General features: G+C 37.5%; 1 protein-coding gene across 18 annotated transcripts in view; it reads left to right on the top strand.

The window, feature by feature from the left end:
- CACNA1D (calcium voltage-gated channel subunit alpha1 D) overlaps positions 1-22,418 on the top strand; it is a 207,148-nt gene that overhangs the window by 158,070 nt on the left and 26,660 nt on the right. For 6 of the 18 annotated variants that reach the window (XM_038149611.1, XM_038149600.1, XM_038149599.1 and 3 more), the window contains exons 28-39: positions 799-957; positions 1,641-1,751; positions 7,181-7,264; positions 7,595-7,678; positions 15,754-15,792; positions 16,209-16,337; positions 17,047-17,112; positions 17,496-17,587; positions 18,792-18,951; positions 20,138-20,265; positions 20,370-20,466; positions 21,597-21,699. In XM_038149611.1, coding sequence (XP_038005539.1) covers positions 799-957; positions 1,641-1,751; positions 7,181-7,264; positions 7,595-7,678; positions 15,754-15,792; positions 16,209-16,337; positions 17,047-17,112; positions 17,496-17,587; positions 18,792-18,951; positions 20,138-20,265; positions 20,370-20,466; positions 21,597-21,699 — 1,252 coding nt within the window. Of the gene's footprint in view, positions 1-798; positions 958-1,640; positions 1,752-4,740; positions 4,771-7,180; positions 7,265-7,594; positions 7,679-15,753; positions 15,793-16,208; positions 16,338-17,046; positions 17,113-17,495; positions 17,588-18,791; positions 18,952-20,137; positions 20,266-20,369; positions 20,467-21,596; positions 21,700-22,418 lie in introns of all 18 variants that reach the window. The other 12 variants (XM_038149605.1, XM_038149604.1, XM_038149615.1 and 9 more) reach the window with 6 other exon arrangements.

Below are 22,418 nucleotides of genomic sequence, written 5' to 3'. Positions count from 1 at the left end.
TCTGAAAGTGTCCAAAGTTCAAGTTTTCAAAATGTTCCACTTCTCGCCCCCATTTATTTAGAAATTCACTGGGGATATTCAGACTAAAATTGCAAAAATCTGTCCCCATTTACTGTTTAATCCTTTGAGTGAGAAACTCATAAGTCAAATTTTTTGGGGTATTTTTGGATGACTTCATCTAAAGAATGCCAAACATGAGACTGTAGCCAGGATTCTTTCTGCACCATGTGCGCCATTAGTCAGGGCCTGTAAGAAATTCTTCAGAGACAAGTAGGAGGCTCAGCCCTGAAGATTTTGGGCACTAATAGATTATGAGATGATGTTCCTACGTATGTGACTTTGCTGGGCAATTTAACTGAGCTATTAGAAGAAACACCTCCTCAGTATTTGTTTTGCTGATTCTAGGGTTTTGTGCCATGCAGGCCCATTGGTGGTTAAAAAGGGAGTAAAGACAAAACATGGTTTAGAGATGACTTAATAGTCCTGCTGTGTACTATATCCATGCATACTATAATGTATTAGTGTATAAAGGCAAAGCCCTCCAGAATCTCCATGAGCATTATTTGATTTTTGCCTGTGGCTGAGTAGTGGATATGGTTCAATGCAGTTGTAAATAATCTAGTAAGGATTGGTGAGCTCCTTCTGCACTTTATTAATGCTTAATAATAAAAGGCCCCAAATCAAGTGGACAGACTGGTTTTGAGAGGTATATTTAACAATTTTCACTTAATGATTCTATTCCCAGTTGATGCTCTGCTAGGTTATAGCCTGACAGTTTTTGCTGTATTTGCTTTTCAGAGGCAGTGTGTGGAGTATGCCTTGAAGGCACGTCCTCTCCGTAGATATATTCCAAAAAATCCTTACCAGTACAAGTTCTGGTATGTGGTGAATTCTACTGGATTTGAATACATCATGTTTGTCCTCATCATGCTGAACACCCTTTGCTTGGCTATGCAGGTAGGAAAACCAGAAACTCTCTTGAAGATGGCATAAATCAAGGGGAAGGGTATGGGTGGTAAAATGCCATTAAATGATGTCAACCTGTATTTTTTTTATGAAGTAGAATTTTAAAGAAAGCACTTCTGATCTCAGTACTTTTCTGTGATATGTTCTAGTTGTCTCTTTCTTTCCCTAGTGTTTCAGATTTTGGTAAGAAAAAGCATGGTTTGAATTCAGTTTACAAAATCATTCTGCTTTTTTCAGTATAGTTGCATACACTGTCCTCTTAAAAAATACACCTCCTACACACCGTGTTATTTTGTGACTACCGTACTTCAGGCTTTCTAAGCAGGTGTGACACAAGGCTGTGTAATTTTAAAACCTTGCGTATAAAACTTAGGAAAATGTTGTTATCTAATACTCCTCTTTTGAGGGAACAATTTTCTCACTGGAGATTGCCTTAAGATGTTGAGGAATGACAGTTTTGTTCTGCTCTGTGCCTAAACAGAATAAATTTAAACAGTTCCATGCTTGACCAAGGATACTCAGCTAATCTTCCACATATATAGATGTGCTTCACAAATTTTACTAGAAAATGTTTTCCTATGCTGCATTTTTGTCAACTTTGTCTTAGGCTGCCTTGCTTTCACTTCACATTTTAAAGCCTTTACTTTTGTAAGTGTTTCATTTTTCATTCACAGCACTATGGACAGTCTAAGCTATTTAATGATGCCATGGACATTATGAATATGGTTTTCACAGGAGTGTTCACTGTTGAAATGGTTTTGAAACTGATTGCATTCAAACCCAAGGTAAGTTTAAGATATGCTTTAATTAGGTCATCACCACAGGAATTAAGTATGATGAGTTTCACACTTGTTGTATATTATTCAAAGAACAAAAAGAACCAACATTTCCCACTTTTATCTATCAGAGAAATTATGATAGAAGTTTAACTCCAGGAAATGAAATGTAGATATCAGAAAAAAATCTAAGAAAGTGGTTAATGAGATCTGGAATATTTTGAGGTAATAAAAATGTCCCTTTCTAAATCAGATAAATCATTTCCTGTTAGAAGCATTACTACATCTCCTGTTCTGGGTACTACATCCATTACTTTACACTAATTTAATCTCCAGTAAAGACCTGTGTCCAGTATAATTTCCCATTCTAAAATAATTGCAAAATAATTTCTTTACTTTAAAAAATACAGCCAAGTATTACAAACATATGTGTAAATAATTTACATATACAATAGCCTTTTTAGATTTTTATGTTTTCAGTAATATATACATAATATTTGGTAGAAGGCCCCACACTGAGTAGTTGATTCCTTGTTTTAAAGGGACACTGTCAATATGAATGATGCAGGCACATTTTCAAAATAGATATGCAAGAGAAACTGGTAACTATAATTGAAAAAAAGATAAAACTATCCTGTGGCAGCTAATGCAGCCTTTTTGTTCAGTTCTCATACTGCATTTATAAAGTGCAGAAGTTAATGATGAACAAACAGACTAAATTTGTTTCTAGTACAATGAAATTAATGTTTATCTTGGGTTATGTAAATGAGTAAAACGTGTTCACTTGCTACACTTGGAATTTGAAAAAAGCCAGATGAGCCTTTTGAGGTTTACTGCTCTCACCATCCAAGGCTGGTACTTTTCCTTTCCCACTGCCCTTCTTTTAAAGCAGCCAGGATATCTGCCCAGGGGCCGGCAGAGCTGTGCCCTTTGCTGCTGTGGAGCAGCCCTGGCTCTGTGCAGCCCTGTCCCTGCTCTGAGCCGGGCAGCTCTGTGCTCTCAGCACGGCTGCCCACAGCTCAGGCTGCAGCAGCTGCACAACAGCTTTCCAGACATTCAAAACTATTTATTCAGCTTGTATTTAGTACTGAGCTTGGCTGTGCAGCCTGAGCTGCTTGGTTGAAAGCCAGCTTTATTTGCCTGCAGAAGTGAAGGAATGATCCATCTCTTGAGATCTGGTGTTGAGATGTGAACTGTGGAGTTCCGGGTGAATGTTTGCCCGCTCTCCCGTGGTCTCGCTCTGCACTGTCCAGTCCATTGTACATTTCTAATGAATTTATTTGTATTTTTGTGTCAGCTATCTTATTTAAATGCTAAGGGTTTCACATTAAAAATAGCACAATATGAGGCCCCAGAGGAGATAGCTCAGCTGCGTGGACCACGGTGTCATGAGTATGCTGGTTGTGTTTCCTGATCTGTATTTCCTGTTCTATATCCTTGTTTCGCACAGAGGACTTTGCTGCATTTTATCATCTGCTTTTTGAAGGAAGATTGTGAATCCTTGTATGGTTCTCCATGCACTTGTGACTGTAGTCAGAAATAGCAGCTAATGCCAAACACAGTGGTCTGATCATGAGTGTACAAATCACAGTGCTCCATTTGTACTGTGGGCTTCCTACTTGTTAGCAAATGCAATGTGTTAAAACTGGTCTCTAAGACTCTGTACAATTTGAGCTTTAATTCTGTGTCAACATGCTTTCTATTTGACTGGATGCTTTCGCTGTGAGACATCCCTGGATCTGAACCCTGAGAGTTTGAAGGGCAGACACTGCCAGTGGAAGGGTCTCCTTTCCTGAATTTCAGTCCCCCATAGGTGCAGAACACCTTAAACTTTTTAATTAGCAGGACAAGGATTAAAGACCATGATGATAATCAGACTTTTGGAAGAGACTAATGAGCAGAAAGGGAATAAAGTATATTTAAGGTTGTTCCTGTTATTCTTTGGAGATTGTGACCTTTTAAATTACCAGATACTTTTTAACAAAACTTGTTGGCAACACGTATTACATAGTTCATTAATAATCAAATATCAGATAGCAGCCTTAAGTAGAATTTTAATGTCTTTCATTTAAATTTCAAAATAGATGCATGTTTGAAACAACAATTAATTGCTTTACCTCATATAAAAGTTTAATAATAGTAGGAACAATCTGAAACCAAACTTAATGCTTTGCTTTAGGGTCATGAGGAAAGACTGATAAATTTCTTCTATGTCTGTGTCACTGGTAGGTGGGTCTTTTAGGCTAGTCTGACAGAATAAAGTTTTATTTATTAATTTTGTGCCTTTAAAAAGTTATTTCAGAGATGTTCAAAGCATCAAATAAAAACTCCATTTAACTCTGTAAAAAAAAGATCAGGGAAAAAAACCTGTTAAGTTTTTATCTCATCTGCTTGACAGTGTCCCCTTAATATGCAGAAAAAAGTCCTGTGAAAACGGTGATCTTTTGGTTTTGCTGGTTATATAAACTTAAGGCTACTATAAATTATTGATGCTCTTCCTATGATATTGTGTTGTGTAAAACCAAGGCACTGCAGACTGCCTTGCAGCTCTGAAATACATAAAACCTGGAGAAGTGCTCAGTAGTAAAGGTGATGCTGAGTGTCTGGCACACTTGACTGGGAGATTGGATCACACAAGGCTTTGCAGAATAAGGCCCTAAATTTTCCAAGAGAGTACTAAAAGAACTAGTATATTTATGTGGTAGATGTATGGAAACATATTTTGTTGCTAATTCTCTATGCCTACCTATTCCCCAGGATTTGTGATTTTGTCCTTCCGCATTTCCAATGAGCAAATTTTTCATAATATAAGCTAAAAAGAACAGGTCTTTTTCCTCACATTTGCTAAAATCTGTTACTCAGCATGGTTCAGTGCCGTTCAAAACAAAATACAGCTATGGAATCAAAAATAATCCATCCACACATGCCGTATGTACAGCCTCCTGGTAGCCAGTTGTTGCTTAAACTTGTAATGATTTTCCATGTCGTTTTACATCAGATTTTTGTAAGAAAAAAGGAAAGATGGCTAGTAAGTGAATTGATCTTGGGTCCTTGCAGTGGTGAAAACAACTTATTTGCATGATGTTTATTTGCTGTGACTTGTCCATTCCTCCCTTTTCCAAAACCATCTTTATTTTCTCTTAGTTTTTTTGTTTATTTGTATGCTTTTGCTTTACATATTAGTTTGAACAATATTTGTCTATACTGATGGAAAAGGTTTCATAAAATAAATAAATAAACGTGTTAATTATTTTAGCTGTAAAGTGTTTTAGCTGTATTGAATCAAAATGTGATTTTTTTTTATTTCAGTGCTTTATCTTGTAGCATGTCTAGTAAAGTAACTTTTTCTATAGCCGAAATTACCCTTTATTTGGAGGACCTTTTTTGGTTCCCATTGTAGAGGAAGACAGCACAGCTCAGGATCGTGCTGATTATGTGTTTGCTGTTTCCCAATAGTCTCTTATTTTCTGTATATATAGATAAAAATATTGCTATTCTAAAATCAAGGAAAACAGTTAGAAATAAGGAATGCTAATGATCAGGAAGAACATGATGAGAGCAGCTCTCTTTCTTCGGTTGGCAGCTGCTAATCTCATTAGGATTATAAATTTCAATATGATTGTGGTGGTTCAGTGGGATTCTCAGTAAAGCTTTGGGAATGGCTTGTTCCCATGAGCAGGAAGAGTAAGGAGGGAGCAGCAGGGAATGGTGCAAGAGCTCTTTGGAGTGGAGGCATTTCTTCAGGAGGCCAAATCCAAGAGCATTGGCTTTTACTCCAAAACTGGAATTGATGGGTGATCCCAAAGAACCAGCGAAGTGCAAAGGATTGTAGAAATAACAGTACTCTGATCAATTTTCCTCTTTCAGCCCCTTCCTTAGATGAAGGAATGATGGTAGCAATTTGTGTTTTAAAAGAGTAGCATTAGAAACATAATGAGCCTTTCCTGACCCTGCTTCCTCTCCAAGAATGTGGAGCTGTTGTCTACTGTAGCAGCTCTCTCATAGTCTCCAAGAGGAAATTTCCCCTCAAAAGAAGCCTTTCTTCAAATATTAATGCACTCAGATGCATTACTTTAAACTGTAAAATTATTAGAAAATCTAAAAGTTTAAAATCTTGAGAAAAATATCAGTCCAATTCTAAGATCGATTTTGGAACCTATTTTTCTTTTCTCTGCTAACAACTCATGTAATAACTTAAACTACTCAGCTAAAACATTATCTTAGTGCAAACAGTGTAATAAAAAGTGTAACTAGATATAAGGTTAGATTAGCACGTTTTAAATTTTAAATTTCTTGCTAAATGTATTATTTTAGAGCTTCAATAGTGGCTGAAAAGTTAGTATTTTAAAATTTATTACCAAGAAATGTACGAGTACAAAATGTACATTCCGATTTTTCTCAGTCATGGTAGACTGATACTTTAATATATCTGAATGAGGTAAAGGGCAAGTTCAGTAATTTTTGCCGTTCTGGATTTCTATAATAACTAGGAAAAAGCCACATATTGCAGAAACCTCTGGTCTCCACAGTTATCTTAACATTTTGGTTTGTTCCACACTGGGACCTACCTGGAGGATTCTTCTGAAGAACCTCTTTGCTCAAACGTGCTGTTTTATGCCCACAGTCAGCTAATGGCATTACTGACCTTTATAACCCTTTGCAGCCATGGAACACACATGTGGGGAGTATATTTAAGGCATAAAATATCAGAAGGGTGATGAAGCAATTGATGAAAATGAGTTTTCAGACACTGGACTGGCTGCACCAACCAAAAGCATTAAGAAATTGTTCAGGTTGCTGTGGTTCACTGGCTTCGCTGGCTACGGAATCACCCTCTGACTGCAAATGTGGGATGAGTTCCTATATTAGACCTAGTTTATGAATAGAAGATTAAGTCAGTTCTCTAATCTTTATGCACAGTTTCACATTAGTAACTGTGCATGTTTAGCCAGTGATGAGACATGACCCTTTCAATATTTTTACCAACCACTTAGATAAGACTATCACAAAATCCTTGATGATAAGGAGGTTTCAATTGGCTTGGTCTTGCAGAAATATAATGAAAGGGTCTTGTTTTCCTCATTAGGGTATATATGTTAGATTTTTTCAGCCTTGCTAGAAGCCCAAAACCAATTTTGGATGATGGCTTGCTTGCCAACATCGTGCTTATCTGATGGTGTGTTCTGCATGTGTAGAGTGTGTGTGTATCTGTGTGTGTGTCTGTACATGTATATATATAATTATATATATACACACACATGCACATATATGTTGCTTTTCCTTCAGTAGGCAATATTGTTTGGTTTTGTTTTGTTTTCTCATTAGACCACAGGTTTTGTTTAACTAATTTCTGTTTATGCAAAACTAAACAGAAGTATGCAAATATTTGACATTTCATGTGTAATCACAAACGTTTGCACCCTGCCTGCTCTGTTCAGGGCTATTTTAGTGATGCCTGGAATACGTTTGACTCCCTCATCGTTATTGGCAGCATAGTAGACGTCGTTCTCAGTGAAGCTGATGTGAGTATATCCCAGCTTACTTTCCCCAGTCCCTACTTCTCTTTCTCTGTCTCCCCACTATTTCCATCATCTGGACAAGTCACAGATTTTGATCTGATGTTTCTAAAGTTTTGAGTACAGACCAGTCATAGGTCAATTATGTTGATATGGGAAATAAATAGCCTTTTTTTTCTACCAATCTTTTTTAGCTATGAAAGGGAAAGTTTAGATTGTATAGTGGTACATCAGAGAAGCCTAGAGTGTTTCTGTGTTATAACACTGTCCTTTTCTTCTCTTTTTCTGTTTGTGTTTTTCTCTTGCTCTCTTTCTGCTGAATGCTTGTCCTAACAGCACTATTTCACTGATGCATGGAACACTTTTGATGCCTTAATTGTTGTTGGTAGCGTCGTTGATATTGCTATAACAGAAGTTAATGTAAGTAGCAACTGTTCATGCACTAAAAAGTAACTGCTGTCATCAAGAAATACAGAAAATGTAAACTTAATCCCCAAAAAGTCCTTTTTTATGAAAGTATGTTTAAGCCTGGAATCAAAGACCTAAACACTGATACAGATGTTTGTAGAAGCTGCTGTTATTTATTTATATACTTGTATAGTTGCACACAGCACAGTGAGACAATAAAAATTGTTTTTCTATATCTGCACAGAAAAAAAAGAAGTATTTAAACTTATGTTACTATCTTACTTGAAGCTTATTGCTTTTTGTAGTTAACATGACCAAAATAATTCAAGATTCTATAAGTTTTCAGTGGCTTGGTTTGACAAATGATGATTTCTTTTTCTGTGAGAGGTTTGGGTTTGGAGGCCATTCATATCTCAAGAGATTGCAGAAGAAGGCCACATAGAAAGTCAGGCTTTCCATGCTGTGGAAAATAGAATGTTTACTTTTTCCCAGTCCTTTTGCTTTTCATATCCTGCAGTAAGTGCTTGGAAGTTTGAATTACTCTTAAAGTACTTGGAAAACTCCATCATTTACCAGAATTTTGTCTGATGGCCATTGCACATAATAGGTGTTTAGGCAACCTTGAAATTGCTTCTTGTGTTAAACTGAGAATCTCATGACTGACTGACTTTTTGGAAAGAAAATGGAGGAGTGATGAGAGAACATGGGAGCAGAAGAACTTTATCCTGACCTTTAGATTTCAGACTGATTTTTCTCATTTCTGTGGGGATGGATCTTTCTGTGAACTGAACGAACCTGAGCTGACAGGGAGGGTCAGTCAGCCCAGAACTCCAGTGTCCCTTTGAGACTTTTCTTTAAGTATAATTATTCTTCATGGAGCACATTTGTAAAAACTGCCTCTGATTTATTTTGATTGGTTTTTTTCCCTCTGTTTTGTTTACTTTAGGGTTTGTTTTATTTCCCCAGAAAAATTTTGCATTTAGACTTACAGCTCAAGTATTTGCAATTTACCCACGATTTCCATTCCCAGTAGTACTGGTGTAGGTGAGCACAGTATTTGAGGAGAGTAAAAAGACCATTCATTTGGAATAGCTTTCCCTCATAACTGCAAAAGGTATTTGATTGTGAAGAGATTGAAGGATAGCTCAGAGGTGCTTCCATGACCAAAGCAGGTGTGTCTGTACTCAGCAGTGCATGGGCAGTGTTAATTGGACACTCCTTGTGACTCTAACTGAGCTGTCAGCTGGGGTTTAGCAATTCTCACAGCTGTCTTGAAAATATTCTGGAGACCAAGTAATGATGTCCAAGATAAGTACACACCACAGCAACAACCAGCACTGCTATTTCTTAGTTTTCATGTTATTCTCACAAGAGAAAAAATGCTCATCTTCTATTTCTTCTACTTTTGCACAGCAGACTCTCTGTGTACTAAGCATTGTCTGTTTCTGGTCTTGCCACTTTTCTGTGCTTTGTTTGTGCAAGTCAAGAATGTATTCTGGTTTCTATACATTTCTGGCCTTGATTTCCCATTTTCAACATGAAACATTTAATGTTGCATAGCGTCCAGGGAAATTGCTTATGTTTTTACTTTTATTGTTTTGATTCTACTGAGCTATTCCTACTTGAGTAGTTTAGTGTAAATTTCTGTCATCCAAATCCAGTATTTCAGAATCTTTTCCTCAGTATTTTTTCAGCATTCTGAATTGTGCCATTCCACCTGTACTTGTTATCTAAGGCTGGCAGTGACGCTGGGAAAGCCACATCTCTGCTGAGATGCTAATGAGACTTTGTTTCCATTGAGATTTCAAGCATGATTGAAACAGCACCTGTGAAAATTCCCACTAGAGAAACTTCTTAAGCTGAGGAAGCTCAGCCTTGTTTGAGCAGGGTAAATCACCAGCACTGACAGAAAATCAGTCTTGTCACAGCTCTAATTGTAGGGGCAGAACCATCTAGATTGAGCAGTGCAAAGGAGACATGAGTGTGAATATTTCATGTCCTCAGTGTGAACTAAACACTGCTGTGGGATCACAGATGGGATTGCCCCGTGCTGTGGAAAGAGCTCAGCATCATCCTGACAGTGCACCTGGGGATGCTTAGATCCCCTGCAAAGGCCAGTGAGCTCCTCTAGCCCACAACAAGTTTGCATCTGTCCCAGTTTTTACAGGAGAATGCATTGGACTGTCTAGATACACACTGCCTTGATTTCACTATTAAATACTAGAAAATAAATGTCATCTCTTATTTTGTTAATTTTTTTAACCTTTTATAAGAATATATATGCTTCCCTGAGGCTGATTCTTCTGATCCAGTAACCTCCCATTCTCACATAATCCAGGAAATTACTAGAGTTTGACTATTTCTGATGCCTGTGGAATTCAGTCTTTAATGTATTAAGCAATTTACAGGATTGCTCAGCATTCCCAAGGACTGGATCAGTGACCAGCTCAGGAAATGAACCACCTCAGAGCAACATATATTTTGGAAATAAAATATTTTCTGTGATTATCTTTTTAATTTACTCTTTCATTTAATTCCTTCAACCTTCTTTTATGAACCTAATTGGTTTTCATGTTCATTTTATTTTTAGAGATTATTAGAGGCAAGTATATATAAGTAAATATACATGTGATATAGCAATAAAAAATTAAAATCACTACTAAAACCTATATAATTACTTCTGGGTTCTGTGGCCTTTTGTTTTCAGAAACTTTCACATGTCATGCAAGATCTTGTGTGGTCATAGAAATGGTTCTTTCTCAATTAAAATTGCAGAGTAATGATTGGCAGACACAAAGTGTGATTAATCCAGTCTGGGAGAGGGAGTATATAACTTACGAGAATGAGAGAGAAATAAATTGGAAATAAAATCTGAATAAACAAATTGATAAAAGGAAATAACATACAAGTTTCAATCTGGCCTGACTGTATAGAAATGATCTTATTTGTCAGCTCAGAAACCATTTGGATGACCAACATTGAATGACTTAGAAGCATGATCACATTTTTTCTGTAGTGGTTGTGAAGGTTTTAATTCACATTTTTTATTTAAGTTTCTTTTACCATCCATGTGCTGCCAAAATGTTGAGAAAGTAAAGGAGAGTTCCCTTTCCTCATCTTTTACGTAAATTATTAATGCCATATTTACAGGACTGATTTTATTCTTGACATAAAAAAACCCTTCAGGTTTTCTGCTGAAATAGGGCTTAAAGGAACAGCATTTATGTCTTCCTCCTGAACCCTTCAGGAAAACCCATCTGCCTTGAATCTTGATCTTGTGCTTGTGTGAGAGGAGTGGAGTAAAGCCCCTATCTGCCTCCTGTAAGAGATTCAGGATTCAACTTTGAACAAGAGCAGTCCAATTTAGTTTGAGTACAACTTTATGCATCCCTATCACATGTTACAACTTGGGTGTTGGTGCTTGTAATTTGTATTTTTGGATACTGTTGATATATTTTGTAAACTTTTGCAAACATCTCTGTTTAGGCTTAAGGGTAGGTCAGAAAACTATGTTCTCATACAGCTTTGCTTTCATTAGTGTGAAGTCTTAGTGCAATATCAAATCTCTGCAGTGTTGTAATATCTAATTTGGAGCCAGAAATAATTTTTATTAGTTATCATATAATAACAACATATTAATTGTGACTTTAGAACTTAAATACATATTTTGCAGGGGAAGAGGCACTTATAAAAATATTTTCAGAGGTTTCTCACATTGACTTAAAATTTTAATTAATTGATGTCTATGGGCATTTGGTTCATGTTGAACAGGGAATAGAGAGCACAGATAAGACAATGAAAATTTCTTGCTCACATCTGAATGGCAGTAACTATTCTCTGAACAAATTGTGTATGTTTATGCACATGGGCTCACAGTACACATTTCTGGAGATATTTTGGCAACCTGAATGTTTTGCTATAAATGCTATTGTCATCATGTGTGTTTGTCATTCAGATGCGTCCTTCTTTAATTATGATGATGAGGACATTATCATCATGTGTCATTTGTTCTGACATAATCTTGGACCCTTTGGCACAATATGTAAAAAAGAAGCTTTTGACCTGCACCATTTACTAACATCACTGGTTTTCACCATGTTTATTTTTTGTTTAAGCACAGAGTTTGCTTCAAGGCATGATTCAATCTGTTTCACACTGTTCACAGTTTGACACTGAAGTTCTTTTTAGTCAGGATGTTTATTTTTAACTTTTGTTGCAAACATTTGTGTAACAAGGAGTTCCTGTTTAGGAAATGTGCTAAATTTTTCATAAGCAGCATTAGTACTTGACCAAAATTGGTAGCAGGTGGCAAACATTTTCATCAGTGAGTCAGAAATTTATGTTGATCATTGGTTATATTTTTTAGCTTTGGGATTGTTTGAGGAAGAAAACTGTTGTGTTGCACTTCAATTAAGTAAAAAAGAAAAAAATACGTATCACTGCCTATTTGAAGTATTTAAGGATTGGCTCAAAATTACATGGCTATGGAGTGCTTTGCTGACCTGGGCAGAGCCTGTGCTCGTTCCCCTCACTGCAGGGTGTCTGTCAGCCAAGCAGGGAAAGCAGAAGCTGTCCATTTATTCCAGCTGTGACCATTGCCAGACTTCTAGCAGAGAGAAGCACACCTGCCATCTTAGGAATCATGCAGTCCCAGTTTTTGGGGTACAAAAGAATCCAAATAAATCCAGCCAGTCCCAAAGCATTTGGGACCAAGTAGCATTGGTAGATTGACCACAGGTAATTTTTTTACCTTCTTGTCAAGAGATACCATCCCTTTGCTCAGCCTGTACCCCTCAGTCTCAAGTCTATTCTAATACTTCCCTACATGTACAAAATCAAAATGTGCCACCCTCTTACGTGTGTGTGTGCACGAGATGTCACTGGTGCTGCCAGTCAGGCTGTGTGCTTGGGGACTGTCTGGTTTTCCCTTATCTGCAGGAAGCAGACACTGTTTTTGTCAGTCTGTCTGTTACTGTTGCTGAAGATTGTCTCATCTTTATCTCAGTTTCCCAGATCTGAGCATTGCTTCATGCTGGATGGACACATGTTACCATTAGCTAACTTTGTCTCCCAGATGAGCAGTTCCTTTATAAATGAGTATGAATAATGTTTTCTTTTGTGGTATATCACTCCACCAGTTTCATTAAAATTGGTATTAGTAAAATAAACTAAGCTGCTTCATTATCAGAGGGAAATGCCAAAGAGGGTAAAAAATTAGATACACCCTAAAATGTCAAACCCAAAACACTTGCCCAATGATGAATACTTTCAGCTTCAGCAGGAGTTCATGTTCTTACTTTGTTTCTAGCATTTATCTCCACCTTGGCATTATTGTACAATTTGCTTTTTGTGAACAGAGAGTTTTTATTTTTCCTTATGGACCTGCACTTGCCAGTGTCCATAATTTGTAATCTCTTGCATATGACATCCTAACACTCCCCAGCAGCATCAGATCAGCCATCAGAACCAGGCACTTAGGACTTTTCAGTTCAAAGAAGCTGAGGAAGAGGGATTCATGAGAGGAGTGTGCATTGGGCAGTCCTGGGCATACTCCACTGGGCAAACACAAATCCCTTCAGTGACCTCCTTGCAGAAAATAAAATGAGGGATCATCATTCCAGAGCAGCTCCAGTAGAACTGACCACATAGTTTAGGTAATCTGACATTTTAAAAAATGAGAATTAAGTAAATGCTAAGAGGGTTATATGTAGAAAACATTGTTTTTACTGACTTTTCCTTTTGATTTTTTTTCATAACCAAGTCATAATGCAAGCTCATTAATTTTGCATTTGGAAAAGTGATTAAATAAAAATATGAAGGACCAAAGTATCCTTTTTCTGGTGTCATCTATCCCATTATATATTGCCATCCTAATACTGATGCTAACTTATTTGGGGCCAATCCTGCTCCCATAAAACACAATGGGAAAAATTCCCAAATGCCAACCCTGAAATTTTATTTCATTTTTTTAGTGTCAGTTTGTGATGATACTGTAATTTAATCTGATCTCTTTCTGTCAAATACTATGTTCAGTTTTTGATCATACAAAATACCAAAGCAAATCAAGTAATTTGCTCACTATTTAAGAGAGGATCAAGCTCAACCTGAGTCAGTCACTAGAGATTAGTATGGCATTTCAGGCTTCATCTGCAGAAGGTGTAATTAAACCTTTTTTCTTTAAAGCTTCAGATCAAAAGGATTTTTTTCTGTGCTAAAAAGTCAGTAGCAGTGTGGGTCTGTGTGCACTGATGCAGGTTTGGGATTGATTTAGGTAGGCAGCTTTGCAAGATTGTTTCCATGATCTCTGATATCTTGAAATTTATGGTGTTTGTGATATTGAATTTTCCTTGATTATATTTTGATGATTTCAAATTGTTGAAATATACAGAGAATTTCTAATGAAGCAGTTGTCTTCCCTTAGTAGAAGATTTTCCATCTCTTTTATATTAGTTCTTACAAAGTTTAGATGTTACAGCCAGTTTTACAAATACTCTGCTTGCTGAAGTTTAATAAGGAGATCTGGGTTTTTGGTAATTTAATTCATAAATTTTGTAATAATCCTTTATACAGTTAAAAAAATTCTTTGTTTCAGAATATATTGATATCCTGGCAGGGCAGTAATTTATCCATACATAACATGCACATAGTTGAGCAAACCATTATTTTTACCTTATTTCCCCCTTGTGATGCCTTTATTTTAAGGAAAAAAGTAATAGAGAACACAATTAGTATTTCACTAATGATCCGATTTTTTGAAAGTACTAGCTCTTGTTGCTTTTCTTTACAATAATAAGTTTGCATAGTATATTTTCAACAGAACCAGCTCCTTTCTTTTCCCTTCCTTCTCCTCAAGTTTTATCTTGAATACCAGCAGTCTGTGAGATTTGAGTAGGTGGAGTGTGGCAGTGACTGTGGCTGGTGCCTCCACGGCGTGCTGGAGCAGCTCTGGGGTGGCACTGTGTTCACTGCTGCTCTGAGTGACAGGAATTGTTGAAAGGTGCCTCTCTAAAAGGAGGGTATTTTAGGCAAGAGGGCAAGACTCATCACTGGGATCTAACATCCAGAATCCCATTTTTTCTGGTGCTATAAATGTTTTTAAAGACACTCCAATTTTGGAAGAAGCTGCTGCGAGTTTGTCATTGCACGAGCAAGCACAGACCATTGGTCCTTTAAGCTTTGCTGCCTGCTCTGCAAAGTGTGTGACCATTTAGGCTCTCAGGAAAGCTTCTTCAAAAGCAGACAGAGAGAATAAAAGGAGAAAAGTGAGATGTTCCTCACAGCACACAGAGTTTGGCTCTGTGAACAAGGAGCTGTGTGAGCCTCTCTGCTCCCTGTAGCTCCCGAGGGCTGCACAGATCTGTCCCAAAAGGATCAATCAAATCCTGATCCATTTGTTCATGCCTGATCCTGTTCCCTCAGCTCAGGTGTGGGGAGAGAGCTCAAGAGCTGCCTCCCATGCACTGCTGGGGCAGGCTCAGCCCCCAGGGCGTGGGGCTGAGAAATTTGTGCATCCCCTTGTCCTTGTTGGCCACTGCAACACCCAGAGCTCCTCACTGAGTCACCTCAGTGAATTCACCTTGCTGCAAGGGAGCTCCTGGTGTGGTATCAAACACAATTACTGGACTCTTGTTAGATTCCAGTGATGGAGTAATTAATCTTCAAAAAGGGCAGAGCAGAAAAGGACCTTGAAAGGCTAGTTTGGCCCAAAGCTATGTTCTTGAGTTTTAGGTGGGCTTCCTGCTATGATTTCATACAACCTGTGCAAATTGATGGCTAACTTTTTTCAGCCTACATAGGAGCAGATATTTTATTTTGTATTTACTTTCAATTTTATCTTTTAAACATGTTTTGTACCAGCAGTTTTTATTATGAGTCAGCCAACAGTGTTTTAGCATGAGTTAGCCAACATGAACAGATAAGATGGTTTAATAAGGCAATTAAAATGTTTTGTTCAGAACATATATTGAGTTGAAAGATGTTCATTTTCATTTAGAAATTTTAAATGTTCTTAGTTTTGCTTATGGTTAAGCTAACTTTTTTTTGTATTTTATTTGATTTTAATATTTAATGTTCTTAATTTCTTAAAGCCAAAGCCAACTGAAACAGTCACAACTGATGAGTCTGGGGTAAGATCAGTAAAGTGACCCCAGTGGTTTTACCTATACTTGAGTTTATTCTTTTTACCATGTCTTTTTTCCACCAAGTTTTTCTGTATTTTTCATTCCTGTCTGACTGCAAAGGTGTTACGCAGTGGTTTGCATCCATTGTCAGTGTTCTATTGGAGTCTATTACAAGCAAACCCAATATGATCCTATTAACAAACCAGAAAACTTGGAAATGCATGTGGTGTGTGAAACATTTCTACAGGTCCTGTGTTTTCAGCATGTAATTTTTCCTTTCATATCATGGTTATCAAGGTGAACAGGCTCTCGAGATACATTTCCAAATCTTACCTTTTCCACCTTTGCATTTTATGTTGGTTTTCTGGAAGTGTTGCATGTTTGAGTTTGTATTTGGTTTGACTTCTCCTGATGCTCTTCAGAACTCTGAGGACAGCGCTCGGATCTCCATCACTTTTTTCCGTCTCTTCCGTGTGATGAGGCTGGTGAAGCTGCTGAGCAGAGGAGAAGGAATCAGAACTTTACTCTGGACATTTATCAAGTCATTTCAGGTTAGCACAAGTTGTTTAAATTTGCTTTATAATTACAGCCATTTATACACCAAATTTTAGGAAGCAAAAATATTTTTTATGTTAATGTTATCAGTAATGACATATTTAAATATATTTGCATACCAATGCCAAAATTATTTTCACCAATTACTTCTGGGAGTCTGAGGGTCATTCTTTGTCATTTAATATTAGCTGTTACTGTGAGGCTTTGATGGTACTTCTGGAAAATATTTGGCATATTTAAAAGAGATGGGATAGTTTTGACATACATAGATCTCATGCTTCCACACATTTTTATTAGATGACTGGAAAAGAAGAATTTAACACATACTTTACATAAAACCAATTTCATAAGTGAAATAGATACATGAATCTTTCCTCCTGGAAACTGATGAATGTGAAGTTAATGAAACTCTGTAACTGTATAGAAAGAAGTATCTTTGTGTTGTCAGAATGAAAGTAAAATTAAAAGCAGTAAAGACGATCCTTCCCTCTGGATTGCTGGCAGAAGTAATTTAAAATACAATGGAGCTAGTACACATTGCATGCAGCAAAGTATTAAGAGTGACAGATAATAACATTTTAAGCACTTGCATAGGAAGAAAAACCTTGGAAAAGTCTGTGTTGAACAGAGAAATTACTTTTGCAAATTTGAAATAGAAATGATGGTGTGAGGTTATTAAAAGACAATGCACCTGTCCCTTTCTAGGCTCTGCCTTACGTTGCTCTTCTGATAGCCATGCTGTTCTTCATCTATGCTGTCATTGGAATGCAGGTAATTAGAGTTTTTTTTAGCACTGAACAACAGTACAGATCTGTCTGAGACTTGTTTCTTCTTGTTTCTATTGAAACATTCCTTTGGTAGTGGTGCTATGTATAAGGCAGAGCTTTCAGAGTAATGGAAAAATCTTTATTCGGCTCTGATTTTCTTGATCAGGAAATTCCAAAAGACACAAGAAAAGAACTTGGGGTGCTGCTTTTTTTCCCTTGTTTATGTGATGTATTTACTGCACTTATATATATAATGAAAAATCTAAAGTGTAATGAAAGTGGTTTTGTGAAATTTCATGCATCCCAAAGGAAGTTTAGACTGCAAGGCCTACAGCCTCTGATAGCACAGGTCACTGGAATGAGAGTCAAAATTCTGGTTTATTGTAGGTATTTGGAAAAGTGGCCATGAGGGACAACAATCAAATAAACAGAAACAACAATTTTCAGACTTTCCCCCAAGCTGTGCTTCTTCTCTTCAGGTGAGCAACCCTTAACTCTCACTCAGTACATCCCATTTCACTGATCTCTGAAAAATGTGCAAACTGTGTTTGCAAGTTAGAATCAGTTCAGCTCAACAAGCACCTCCTGTTTGTGGCTGTGTGCTGGGTGTCCTTTGGCACAGAGGGTTCTAAGGAGGTGATACAGACCTGAACTCCTCACAGCTCCTGTGAAACTCCTCCTTTGGGCAGGCAGAGCCCAAACCTACAGCCCAGCCATCAACCTGCCTGAGCATGGGGAAAGCTGCAGAAGTCTCTGCCCTTACTGGTATCTTTGGAAGTGCAACTTGTGTGATAACTTGAAGAAATGAAAAATTTTTGCAAACATAAAGAAATAAACTGTTCTTTACATTTTCTGAAGGGGGTGTAACTTGCAGAAGGGAAATGAGCCAGATGAGCCATAGGAGAAGCTTCCTGATGGTGAAGGCAGCTAATCTTCATGGGGTGGGGGGGGATTATGGGATTTCCATCTCTGGAGAATTTAAGAAGAAGGCAAACATTTGCCAGGAGTTCTTCAAGATGTCCTGGAGCAAGGAGAGAATGGCATGGGACAGGGATGCCTCTAAAGGTGACAACCTTGAGCTGTCTCTGGCCTGAGATTCTGTAATTCAGCTCCTGTGCATTGTTACTCACCTGGCTGGAAAAACTGGCAGGACATTCCTGGCACCAAAGACATCACCCACTGAGATCTAAGTCAGTTTATGCCTTTGACACCAGATAATGAACACAGCTAAAGATGTCATAATTCTGTAATTGTAATTTAAAAATTTAAAATTGTGGGACTGCACACACACAGGCTTTATGCAACTGTGAAAAAAAAGCAATAGCAGAAATTAGAGAGAGGCATTTCTTCATACACAAGGGAGAGTTCATCTTTTACAAATACGTACTTTGAAATTTTATGACTGATTTTCATACACAGCACTGCTTATGTACACAGTAACTCCACTGCAGTAAGTATTTAACTTGTAAAACACTGTTTGGGGTTACAGTTTTTATGTACAAGTCTTTGTGCATTAGTTACCTTATAAAATGATTCTGTTTTAATTAGTGCCTGTTCTGAAATGTTCATAGTCTGTCTTTAAATTTGTGATTGTATACAATGTGTACAGAATGTAACAAATGAATTAATATTGAATCCATCTTGATCAAACAATGCTGAATTTATCTTTGTGGTGTTATGAAGGTGTGCGACTGGAGAAGCCTGGCAGGAAATCATGCTGGCATGTTTGCCTGGAAAGCGCTGTGACCCAGAATCCGATTATAACCCTGGGGAAGAATACACATGTGGAAGCAATTTTGCCATCATTTATTTTATCAGTTTTTACATGCTCTGTGCATTTTTGGTGAGTTTAGCTTGTGCTTATTAACAGCAATGAGCTTTGGCATTTTGGGTTTCTTCTGAATGAAGAGTAGTGAGTTGAGAGAATGACTGAAAATCCCATATCAAAATATTTGGGCAAGGTTATGTTCTTCCATACAGTCTTAAATACTATATTTTCTACCAATTTTTTACAGTGAGAGTAGTGAAACACTGGCACAGGTTGCCCAGAAGGGTGGTTGACGACCCTCATCCCTGGGAATATCCAAAGTTAGGTTGCACAGAGCCCTGAGCAGCCTGATCCAGCTGAAGATGTCCTTGCTTGTTGCAGGGAATTGGTGTAGATGGCCTTTAGAGGTCCTTACCAACCCAAACTATTCCATGATTCTAAATTTTCATGGGTGAGGGTTTCTTCTGAAGGCACAGGTGTGCAGAATGGTTGGCTGAGTGAGCTGAGTTAGCAGTCTTTTCATAGCTGCTCTTTCATGCATTTCTCGATGGTACCATTAAATATTCATTGATAATGGAGCTGCAATTCCCATGACTGAGCAGTAATGCTGTTTGTTTTGTTTAAACTTAGTGGAATTTCGATTTGCATCTCTACAAGTGTCCTGATGTGTGGCACATGAGAAGTGAACAGTAAACTTTCACCCTAATATGTGGCAGAAATGGATTATTTGCTGTGAAATAATCACTGAAATATGTTTTTCCTCATTGCAGGTGTCTGGTATAAGCTGATTGATTTGTTCTATTCACAGTAATTGTTTCCTTGCAAAAGGAGAGTGGTCCAACAAAATTCTGTGAACTGATGTAAACTTATGTTCTGTTGCTCTGTGTCACTTTTCTGTGTTAACTAAATGTATTGTCATGGAATTGAATCCTATTCCTGAGATGCACACTGTGTCATAATGTGTGTATTGGACCCGTTCTCCAGTTTGATGTAGTGGGATCTGGTAAATCGAGGAAGAGAAACAAAACTGTGTTGTAGCCTATGTCAAAAAACAGAGTACTCCAAATTACCATGTTCTTGTTATGTCATTATTTGATAGACTTCCATTTAGTTAAATTCAAATATTTTCAGTGATATTTGATGATATATGCCAAAAAACTATTGATTTACCTGAGTTCTTAAGCTAATACATATTGAATTGATAAAAATTCAAAATAATGAAGGAAGCTTGTTCTTAATTACTTTTTTTATTTTTTTTTAGATTATAAACTTATTTGTGGCTGTCATTATGGATAATTTTGATTATTTGACACGTGACTGGTCTATTCTGGGCCCCCATCATTTGGATGAATTCAAAAGAATATGGTCAGAATATGACCCTGAAGCAAAGTGAGTTAGATCATTTCTCTGATATTATTTATTTGGTAAAAACAAGCAGAGCAGGGTGTATATTTTGGGAGTGGATGTTTGTTCACTGATGTGTGTTGTTCTAGGGGAAGGATAAAGCACCTCGATGTGGTGACGTTGCTGAGACGGATTCAGCCCCCCCTTGGTTTTGGCAAGTTATGCCCCCACCGAGTGGCCTGCAAGGTGGGTTCCACCTGATTTTGTCTGGCTGCAAGAAGATAGACCAGGCTGGAGTGAATAACAGTGTGTTACAATATATAGCAGCAAGTGAGAAGACAGAAAATTAATGGGAGTTTGAAATTATATAGAATCTTTTGGGCAAAATGTGTAATTTTGATGAGGATTAATGTAAAATGATTTTAATGTAAATGTTGAAAAGCAATACACAGGAGCTGAATGATTGTTACATTATTTGATGGCTTCGGAATTATGGATATTGAGATTTTAGCAATTTCATTGGGAATAAGATCAAACCTGTTAATTGAAGGATTGATACAAAGTACTATCTTTTGGATTCCTTGTATATCTGTTTTATATATAGTAAAGGTGACATGTAAACCTCTGGGCTGGAATTCAATGTCACAAGGCATACTTAAAGCAAGCCTCTATCTGTCTATATGCTGACATCAGTTATTCATTGAGTAATGCTTTCAAACTAGAATAGAAGAAAATCCAAGTCAGACACTAGGAAAAGATTTTGATAGATGAAATTGTGTCCTTTTGGCAGTCAGGGTCACAGCAATGCTGCTCTAGAAGGAGAACTCTGGTGCAAGGATGGACTGACCCAAAGAGAAAAGCACCTTTCACAGCAGTTCTGAGTAGCTGGCATAAGTTGGCATAAGATCAATGAGGAATGAACGGGCTGAGACCATTCAGACCTGGTGCTCTGGTTCTCTATGGAGCATGAGGAACCCCTGGGGGGCCTGGGACACGACTGCAGCTGGGGTGCATGCCCTCAAACAACTGCTTTTGCCCTTAGGACTGGCACAGTGGGGCTCAGTCAAAACCTGAACTTCAATGTTTGAAAGTTAGCTCATTAAATAGCTCAAGAAATCTTCTGTACAGTTTTAACTTGTGTATATAAGTGCATACATGTCATTAAAATCAAAAAGAAGCAATGTTGTTCTTAATTACTGTATAGTATACACAGGTAGGATGGAAAACTCCACTTTGTTTTGAAGTACTTACATAATTTATATTCCTCTCAGTAATACTATTCTTTGAAGACATCAGCTTTTCAAAAATTAACATTACAGGAGCTTTTTTTTCAAAGAAAGCAGCATCAGCATTTGTTTTCCTTTTCTTATTTTCAGAGGTTAGTAGCCATGAATATGCCACTGAACAGTGATGGGACCGTCATGTTCAATGCTACTTTATTTGCTTTGGTTAGGACTGCTCTAAAGATAAAAACAGAAGGTAAGGTTCTTTACTGTAAAGCCTTCACTACCCTTGTCAGAAAGCACAATGAGGAGAAGTGACAATTTATTTCTTTTGTTGGATGTGAGTAGGGCTGCCTTGATCTCACTGGATCTGGTTTGCTTTTGTGTCATGGGCTGTATTCACTCTTTCTAGGATTGATTTGCTAGACAATGAAAGGAAGGGGATAGTGAGGCCAGAGCCCAAGATACCTCAGAAATTATTCTGTGGTTTTGTCTGGTCAGATAAAAATGTGCAGCACTGGCATAGCAGGAGTTCTACTGCAAGAAATGAATGAGTTTCTCTGCCTGCCCAAATAAAGTGCTCCTTTCTCACCACCTTTTAGCTCAGTGCCTTGGATCCCACAGTGGTGCAACTTCTGCACACTTGAAAGCAACATTCTCAATGTGGTCGAGGCCGGTTCTGACTGGGTTGAATAGATTTCTCCCATTTACATTAAAGAGGGAAAGGTTTTTAAAGGTAGTGGGATGTTTCAAAGATCTTTTTACTTTTACACATTTTTCAATTTTTTGGGCCATCTTTTACTGCTTTCGGTTCTGGGTTCTGCTGGCAATAACAAACTTAGATTAAGGCCCCTCAGGCATTGCTGTGTGAGCAATGCAAGAGATGAAATACTGCTCAGTACTCAGTTGTTTGAACTTTCAAGCCTGTACAACTGAGTAATTACTGTGATTAAGTAAATAAAGGCTCAGCTTTGC

Source organism: Motacilla alba, chromosome 12, assembly GCF_015832195.1.
Source record: "Motacilla alba alba isolate MOTALB_02 chromosome 12, Motacilla_alba_V1.0_pri, whole genome shotgun sequence".
In the NCBI taxonomy this organism is placed as follows: Eukaryota; Metazoa; Chordata; class Aves; order Passeriformes; family Motacillidae; genus Motacilla; species Motacilla alba.
Note: the sequence above shows the minus strand (reverse complement) of the source record. Positions and strands in the feature narration are given on the sequence as shown.